The 9,384-nt window shown below is 42.5% G+C and overlaps 1 protein-coding gene across 2 annotated transcripts; it reads right to left on the bottom strand.

Moving 5' to 3' along the window:
- Window positions 1-16: 16 nt before the first annotated feature.
- LOC139542533 (small integral membrane protein 29-like) lies at window positions 17-5,964 on the bottom strand. 2 transcript variants are annotated; one of them, XM_071348094.1, is made up of 6 exons: window positions 5,851-5,913; window positions 3,729-3,806; window positions 3,334-3,616; window positions 3,178-3,203; window positions 2,888-2,993; window positions 17-1,666 (listed from the first exon to the last, which is right to left on the bottom strand). In XM_071348094.1, exons 3-6 carry the CDS (start codon window positions 3,439-3,441, stop codon window positions 1,598-1,600), a joined length of 309 nt encoding a protein of 102 aa, XP_071204195.1. In that variant the 5' UTR covers window positions 3,442-3,616; window positions 3,729-3,806; window positions 5,851-5,913; the 3' UTR covers window positions 17-1,597. The 2 variants fall into 2 exon arrangements, with proteins under 2 accessions (XP_071204195.1, XP_071204194.1); XM_071348093.1 differs by lacking the exon at window positions 3,729-3,806 and having other exon boundaries at window positions 5,851-5,964.
- Between the last annotated feature and the right edge of the window lie 3,420 nt (window positions 5,965-9,384).

A 9,384-nucleotide genomic window follows, 5' to 3' on the forward strand; every position in this document is an offset into this window, starting at 1 on the left:
GATTACAAAGACAGGATAGGAACTCCTTTCCATTTTATTTTTGCTTTACTTTACATCCAGACCATCTATAAAAAGTCCATATTCTCACTAAGACACATACAAGTTTACTTCATGGACAGTCAATTAGTGCTTCAATTGGAAAGCAACAAAAACAATCAGTCTTGAACAATAGTGTGCAAAATCTTGATAAGTGATGTCAAAATTACATGTATTTTCATCAGTCTATCCTGTATTTTCTTTTCAGAACACCGCATTTTAAATCGAATGCATTATATGTTTAATGTGCATGGGAATTAACTCCGACTTTATAAATAGTGGAGCGTAATACGTAGCCATTAGCATTCAGGAAAAAGTCAATTCAAGTCAAAAGTCTAAATTCCACATTCAAATTAATGGAAATACATGATATATATTTCCCTGTTTAAATTATTGAGTGGACTCCTACATACATATACATGCGCTGATAAGATGATTGATTTCAATGGGAGCCTTCATCTCTCATCCTGAATATGACATTCACAAATGCAAGGAGGAAAGGTGGGTAACCTAGACTAGAGCACATTATCCAAGGATGAATCACTGTTCACTCATTTCTTTAACGACACATGAGGTTTCCTGAATACTGCATACAGTCAGGCCTATGACATTCTTCTGCTAGAAGAATCCTGTTGCCCTGTCTTCCAGACAGGACATTTTTAGGGCAGTAGTCACAGCTAAATAATGGAGAGGAGTGGGTGGGGTAGGGGAGGCTGCTTGACTATCTACATTCATTGGCCATCATGTGACATCCCAGATACAGCCAGAGGGTTCTCTCTCTCTGCACATCCTATTTCTGAATGTGATGTTTGAAACAACTCAAGTGAAACAAAAGAGAGAGAGAAAAGGAAACAATCTTGCTCTCTCTTCTCACCACCGTTTTATCATCGCATATCTGGATGATGACGAGGAGGTATTATTTTGGTTGCTTTGATAATGGTATTCACAGTGCAACAAACAAGGAAAATTGCAGGACTCAAATTGATTGACTGCACATCTGTGTAACTTATGACATTGAATAGTGAGGGACATAGTAACCTAATTTTACACCACTAAAACTAGTAGTACAACGGGAAGCATCCCACCCAAGGTCAAGGCTTTGCTAATCTCACTGGTATAGTACTACTTAAAACAGTAACAATGGACATTAAGGCAAATGTTTCAGTAACACCCACATCATCATACACACAAACACAGTTAAAAAAAAAAAATGAATAAATAATCTCAAATAAATAATGTCCACTAGTAGTTAGCCAACGTGTCGTGGTTTAGGGTATGGCTTTCGGGAAAACGGGCATGGCATCAGAGGTTCACATAATAACCAACCTCCCCTTAGCTTAGAGGCTGACGCTGTACAAAGTAAATGCTCCAACAGAGATGATGACTGATGGATGATAATGGTAATGACAAAGATGATGATGCAAAGGCATGACAGGCTGTTCCCATTTATCATGCTTTTCCTAAAACCCCTTTGTGTTTAATGATTGACAAATCTGGCATCTCAAGGGTTAACTCCACTGATCTGTAGGATGGCACAGATCGATGTCCTGCTCCAACACACTCATGCATGGGCATCTTTCATCAACAGGGGACGTTGCTGCTGGTAGGACCGTGCCCAACCCTTCACCACCTGAAGACACATACTAGATTTTAGATCAACTCATCTTCCTCATTGCTGTTGTATATGGTATGCATTTGAAGTCAACACCTTGTGCAAATATCTTAAGTGACCCACAAAGTGTGCCTAAAGCTGAATTGACTTACACCCATGTCGGAAACAACAGCTCAAGCTCCAACAGATCCAGCTCAGAGTTTTCCCCCCACATGGACGACACGCAGTTTATACCGCACGCAAATGTAAAGTGATAGCACGTCAGGTGACAAAATTGTCTGGAAGAATCAGATAGAAAGGCATCCAACGAGCAGTCAGACTGCTCCGTACTCTAATTCACATATAAGTGAGGGTACTTAGTTGTACCGCCTCTCCACAAAATAAACCTACCTTTACATTTGACCATGTTCTCAAATAAATGTCTACATTTGTTAATATCATCATTCATAAAATCTTCCTAAAAAGGCAGCAAAGATTATTCTACAGCTCTTTATTATTAAAAAAAAATTTACAAACAAAGATGAGCCACAAGTTGCTCCATTTGATACTACTACATCAAAGATACTGGCCAGCAGAGTTTTAAAAATATATATGTGTTGTTTCCAATGAGAGCAAATTAAGCATAGTGGGCAGAACAAGCAAGGAGGTGGGCAGAGCCAAGCACGGGCTAGCAAGATCTTATTGGCCCTTTTTAGCATGCATTTCCATATTTCCGTTAGGGAACGCCTTCTCTGTGAAGTGTGAATGTGCAATAACTCAATTTGCCTTCGGACTCCTCCTAAACAATGCAAGTTCTTGAAACTTTGGCAAAGGGTCAAGTCTACAAAACTTAGTGCACGCTGTTCATAAAATATTGTAATTTTGGGAACAGAAAACTGTATTGATATCGAATGTTTCATCGACATTTGCACAATGTCAGCCAAATTTAATCTAGCTCCATCTTCTCACACTTCCCGCCACTGGACTTCCTCTCATCACCATACTTGGTGGTGAGTAGAAGTTATAAATGTATGCTTCAGATGTATACATCCTTTGAGACTTCCGTCTCCTTCCTCTATCTGTGACTACATTACGTAAAAAGGCCTATATTTATGCGTGGCCAATGTTGCCATCTAGTGTTTGTAAAAGTTTCACGTTTTATTTTTCGTATGGGATAAAAAAGTGCCACATAGGAGGGATCCCAGATGTTACTGCAGCTTATCAATTGATTCATAGACAAAGATTAGGGTTAAATCATACCTTAGTATCTTCCTCTTTCCACAGCATTTCCTGTTCAACTTCATGTAATTCTTCTGAGGGGTCGTAGGTATAGACTGGAAGCAACTGGTGCCGGAGCCTGTCAATTCTAAAACACACAATAGGAAAGGAGTATATCGTGAATTGGAGACCAATGTAAGAAGACACTTTTTGGACATTATTGCAGGAATTCTGGGTATTGTTCAAAAGGAGTTGGCCAATTTAATAAGCAACCATACACCCGCTGAGAGCAATAAAGAAGAGAATAAAATGTATTAATAAAAGCAAGTTACCTTCTCTTCCTGCGCACATACATCACCTGCAATTTTTTTTAAAAGAAGTAGTTTAGCTGGTAAAAAATGTTTTTTTAAAAGCTGTAGCTCATCAAAGTAGTACTTCTTCACTGTATCAATGTAGGCCAACATGTGATGTCCCTGTTAGCCACTCACCACAGCTGCAGCTATCCCGATGAAGGTGATGAGGAAGAATGGTACCAACACGGAACTGACTGCCACATCCCCGTCTATGATGGCAGGGGGCTGAGTAGTGCTGTTCATTGCATATGTTTGGGTGGAGGGTGGGACAGGCAGCAAATCCCCAGTTGGAGGGAGAAGTAGGGCGGCAGCAGTCCTCTCCTCAACAAGTTAACTCCCAGTTGTTTTTGTCTCATCCTTGTTGTTCATGTGACATCCACATGGTCTCTCTTCCTTCACAAATCAGTGTGAAATATGCCTGAGGGAGGCAAAAGACCAAAAGGTCACATGCTGGTTAGGCATATACAAAAGAGGACAAAAGGGCAGAGAAATCCTAATCCAAATTTTATATAGATCAGGGCTCAACATACAGGGCTGCCCGCTGGCCAGGGGAGGTTTTGGAAACCCTCCGGGCCAGTCAATCATCCACATCAGTGGCCCGCTTCAGCCTGTGAAAAAATATTGTAATAATGCTATTTTTCAATCTAGGCTACTGTATAAAAATGATGAAAAAACAGATGAATTCCTGAAGCTCTTAGTTTGTTATGTAGATTAATCACACACGCCCATACACAACCTAGTTTGAGCGGAATAATCTGACGGGTAGCAAGAGCGCGCAGCTCTCAAATGATTGTCACTTGGAGGAGCTCAAATCAAAGTTTATTGGTCAGGTACACAGATGTTATAGCAGGTGCAGCAAAATACTTGTGTTTCTAGCCCCAACAGTGCAGTAATAATTAGCAATACAAATCAATAAATGCACACATAATCCAGAAAATTGAGAAATATCATCATGAGCAAGGTCAGAGAACAGAAAATAAATATATATAATGTACATAAATATAATGGTGTGAAAAGACAGTATGGACAGTATATGGATAGAAAAGGTGTGTACAGCAGTAGTTATATAAAATATAGTATATACACCTAAAGTTGGTAAAACAGTATGCAAACTTTATTAAAGTAACCAGTGTTCAATAACTATGTACACAGGGCAGTAGTCTCTAAGGTGCAGGGTAAAGTATCGGGTGGTAGCCGGCTAGAATAGTGACTAAGGCTAGTGGTGACTGTTTAACAGTCTGATGGCCTGGAGATAAAAGCTGTTTCTCAGTCTCGTCTTCTAGATGGTACCGGAGTGAACAGGCCGTAGCTCGGATGGCTGTGGTCCTTGATGATCTTCTTGGCCTTCCTGTGACACCGGGTGCTGTAAATGTACTGGAGGACAGGCAATGTGCCCCCGGCAATGCGTTGGGCTCTGGAGAGCCCTGTGGTTGCGAACGGTGCCGTTTCCGCACCAGGCGGTTATACAGCCCGACAGGATGCCCTCAATGGTGCATTTGTAGATGTTTGTGAGGGTCTTAGGGGGCAAGCTCAGCTCAACTCTATTTACTCTTAGATTTGAAAAAGCTAATTAGAGTCAAAGTAGACATGCAAGACTACAAATCACTGCATGCTCCTGCACGTCATCTCTAGCTGACACCTTTGCTAACAGGTATTGTGTCAATTTAAAACTGGCACAAGACAGTTTACAGAATTGCCCATTTAAAAGGAATTTAGCCAATTCATTAATTACTAAATTTAGCTAACATTAGATAGTTAATCCAGAGATTCTTACCTTTACCTTAATTCAGCAGTCTCGTCCAAATCATCATGGCATTTGTAGGTCTTTATGATTGCCACATTATCAGCTAATTATCATTTCATTTTTGGGGGGGTAAATACAGGTGAATATATTGATAAGTCACCTTGCCCTAGAGAGATGTACACGGTTATCAAAACACCATGCCAGGGTGAGCCTACACGAAACACAGCCCTTATTTTAACTGTTTCTAAAATCTTCCTATGGGAAGAATTCATTGTGGATAAACGATTGGAACCATTTCCTTCTTTGACCGCTAGGTTGAATGGTTATTATGACTCATTCTGTGGTACTCTATTTGGATATGCCCTACAATTCTATAGTCATGTGATCCACACAATGTCCATATGGGTGGACTTGGGTAAAATGCTGCTCAGGTTGAGCTCTGATTTCGTGAAATAACACTCATACAAATAATTTTAAGATTCAGATAAGAAGAATTGAATGAATCTGCGCAGCGCCCAGGGCGACGCACGTGAACAAGCAAAAAAGCTGCTGCTGGCCACCACCACCGCACGAGTCACGACACCGGGTTGTATGATGGCTTTCTAACTACTAGCCACAACTACTAATCCGATGTTAGCTAGCCTATTATCTATATTTATTGGTTCGTTAAAGTTGTTATGCAAGCAATGTCATACATCGTGCGTTTAGCTTGCAGCTCTAGCTAGCTAGCTGTCGCATACCAATCTGACAGCACAGCTTATTGGCTGGCGCAGCTCAAGTTATTTTTACCTTAGGCTTAATAATTGCAAGTGTCTTAGAAGAGTATCACTGCGGATAACCACATTGCTAGCTCTAAATTATGTGTCCAATTTACCATGATTAGAAAAGTAGGTGTAATGAACACTCACCGAATGTTTTTGCTCCTCTGTCACTGTGAAGCTAACCAGGAAGAAAACAAAATAGCACTTTGATTGACAAGCCAACCCACGAATGCAAGCAATGAGTAACGGATGGAAGCAGCCAATGAAACGTCTCTGGAACAAACGGAGGGTGAATGATAGCTATGCACCTGATGTGTCTGTAGGTGTCGCAAAACTCATACTGTACAGCATTCAAGTACTGTCATAGCCACTTAAACTCTTTGGTTTACTAGTTATGTATTGTGTTTAGTTTTCATTTTTCTTTTTTGGTGGATAGTTGTATGGTGGGTTGAGATTTAGTTGTAAGGGTGGAATTAATCCTCTATCGTCTAGGGCCGAGACTTTTTTTCTGGATCAAGAAAAACTCCAGAGCCCAATCAAATGCAACAATATTGATTTATTTTCACTGGGCATATTGCGGTGGAAATGCCTGTGTGTTGGAGTAGCTTACGCATACATGTATGAGGGGCTAGGCATGTATGGGGGACGGGGGCTGGAAGAGGTGGTGGGAGCAGTGAGAGAGTGGAATCTCACAGTATTTCCCTACTTCCAGGAAAGAATACTGCTGGAATTGCAATTCCATTTTTTTCTGAGTGCAGCTGCCTTTGCGCATCCTTCTCTCACCCTCAATCCCTCCGGCTCTGCACCACCAGTCCCCTCCCCACACTAGGCCCTAGAAAACAGAGAACAAGCTTGTGTAAACAGATGTCTCTCTTTCTGTCTCATAGGCAGCCAGTTCAGAGAACATTTGAAATTATATTGCAAATGGGGAGCTGTGAGGGGAACGGCACCTCCGTACCTTCAGGCTCTGATCAGGCCCTACACCCAAACAAGGGCACTGCGTTCATCCACCTCTGGCCTGCTCGCCTCCCTACCTCTGAGGAAGTACAGTTCCCGCTCAGCCCAGTCAAAACTGTTCGCTGCTCTGGCACCCCAATGGTGGAACAAACTCCCTCACGACGCCAGGTCAGCGGAGTCAATCACCACCTTCCGGAGACACCTGAAACCCCACCTCTTTAAGGAATACCTAGGATAGGATAAAGTAATCCTTCTAACCCCCCCCCCCTTAAAAGAGTTAGATGCACTATTGTAAAGTGGTTGTTCCACTGGATATCATAAGGTGAATGCACCAATTTGTAAGTCGCTCTGGATAAGAGCGTCTGCTAAATGACTTAAATGTAAATGTAAATGGGAAAGAGGGATGGAGATGCATGACAATTGGATCATGTAATGCCTGTTTGGTAATTAATACAAATAACTACAGGCAGACACAATGAGAGAATACATAGGGCGAATAATGGACAATCCTTAGTCAAAATTGGGGGGAAACAAACATGTATAGTGTGAGCCATAGAGTAGGTAGATCATGGTGACTTATGGTGAACGTTAGGAAAAACATGTGTCATTAGTCAGGGATGGAGAAAGCTACAGGACTGTTTCGCTAGGACAGACTGGAATATGTTCTGAGATTCACACAATATTATTGTGGAGTTCACCACGTCAGTCACAAGCTTCATTAAAAAGTACATCGACGACATCGTCCCCACAGTGACCGTACTTACATATCCCAACCAAAAGCCATGGATTACAAGCATCATCCGCACTGAGCTAAAGGCTAGGGCTGCCGCTTTCAAGGAGCAGGACACTAATCTGGACACTTATAAGAAATCCCGCTACGACCTCCGACAAGCTATCAAACAGTCCAAACGTTGATACAGGACTAAGATCGAATCATACTACGCCGGCTCTGACGCTCGTCAGATGTGGCAGGGCTTGCAAACTACTATGGATTACAAAGGGAAACCCAGCCGCGTGAGCTGCTCAGTGGCACAAGCCTACCAAACAAGCTAAATGCCTTCTATGCTCCCTTCGAGGGAAGCAACGCTGAACCATGCATGAGAGAACCAGATGTTCCGGACTACTATGTGATCTCGCTCTCCGTAGCCGATTTGAGTAAACAGGTTAACATTTACAAGGCCGCGGTGCCAGATGGATTAACAGGACGGATACTCAGAACATACGCTGACCAGCTGGCAGGTGTCTTCACTGACATTTTCACTGACTACAGGAAACGGAGGGCCGTGCACGCCCCTATCCACATCGAGGGGGCTGTGGTGGAGCGGGTCGAGAGCATGGTCCAAACACACCAACACGGTCGTGAAGAAGGCACGACAACGCCTCTTCCCCCTCAAGAGGCTGAAAAGATTTGGCATGGGCCCTCAGATCCTCAAAAAGTTCTACAGCTGCACCAGAGAGCATCTTGACTGGCTGCGTCACCACTTGGTATGGGAACTGCTTGGCATCCGACTGCAAGGTGTTACAGAGGGTAGTGCGTACAGCCCAGTAAATCACTGGGGACGGGCTCCCTGCCATCCAGGACCTCTATACCAGGTGGTGTCAGAGGAAGGCCCTAAAACTTGTCAGACTCCAGCCACCCAAGTCATAGACTGTTTTTTCTGCTACCACATGGGAATCAGTACTGATGCACCAAGTCTGGAACCAACAGGACCCTGTACAGCTTCTATCCCCAAGCTATAAGACTGCCAAATAGTTAAATGATTAACCAAATAGCTATCCGGACTATCTGCATTGACCCTTTTTACAGTAACTCTTTTGACTCATCACATGCACTGCTGCTACTGTTTATTATTTATCCTGTTGCCTAGTCACTTTATCCCTACCTATATATACAGTGGGGCAAAAAAGTATTTAGTCAGCCACCAATTGTGCAAGTTCTCCCACTTAAAAAGATGAGAGAGGCCTGTAATTTTCATCATAGGTACACTTCAACTATGACAGACAAAATGAGAAAAAAAAATCCAGAAAATCACATTGTAGGATTTTTAATGAATTTATTTGCAAATTATGGTGGAAAATAAGTATTTGGTCAATAACAAAAGTTTATCTCAATACTTTGTTATATACCCTTTGTTGGCAATGACAGAGGTCAAACGTTTTCTGTAAGTCTTCACAAGGTTTTCACACACTGTTGCTGGTATTTTGGCCCATTCCTCCATGCAGATCTCCTCTAGAGCAGTGATGTTTTTGGGCTGTTGCTGGGCAACACGGACTTTCAACTCCCTCCAAAGATTTTCTATGGGGTTGAGATCTGGAGACTGGCTAGGCCACTCCAGGACCTTGAAATGCTTCTTACGAAGCCACTCCTTCGTTGCCGGGGCGGTGTGTTTGGGATCCTTGTCATGCTGAAAGACCCAGCCACGTTTCATCTTCAATGCCCTTGCTGATGGAAGGAGGTTTTCACTCAAAATCTCACGATACATGGCCCCATTCATTCTTTCCTTTACACGGATCAGTCGTCCTGGTCCCTTTGAAGAAAAACAGCCCCAAAGCATGATGTTTCCACCCCCATGCTTCACAGTAGGTATGGTGTTCTTTGGATGCAACTCAGCATTCTTTGTCCTCCAAACACGACGAGTTGAGTTTTTACCAAAAAGTTATATTTTGGTTTCATCTGACATTCTCCCAATCTTCTTCTGGATCATCCAAATGCTCTCTAGAAAA

This window comes from Salvelinus alpinus, chromosome 17 (genome assembly GCF_045679555.1).
Source record: "Salvelinus alpinus chromosome 17, SLU_Salpinus.1, whole genome shotgun sequence".
In the NCBI taxonomy this organism is placed as follows: Eukaryota; Metazoa; Chordata; class Actinopteri; order Salmoniformes; family Salmonidae; genus Salvelinus; species Salvelinus alpinus.

Bases quoted from the DNA above. Each gene is read 5' to 3' on its own strand.
- LOC139542533 (XM_071348093.1), bottom strand. From the start codon at position 3,441: ATGAACAGCACTACTCAGCCCCCTGCCATCATAGACGGGGATGTGGCA. The intron at 3,204-3,333 runs GTGAGTGGCTAA...AAAAAATTGCAG, and splicing joins TCGGGATAGCTGCAGCTGTG to GTGATGTATGTGCGCAGGAA. The intron at 1,667-2,887 runs GTATGATTTAAC...ATGTGTCTTCAG, and splicing joins GGAAAGAGGAAGATACTAAG to GTGGTGAAGGGTTGGGCACG.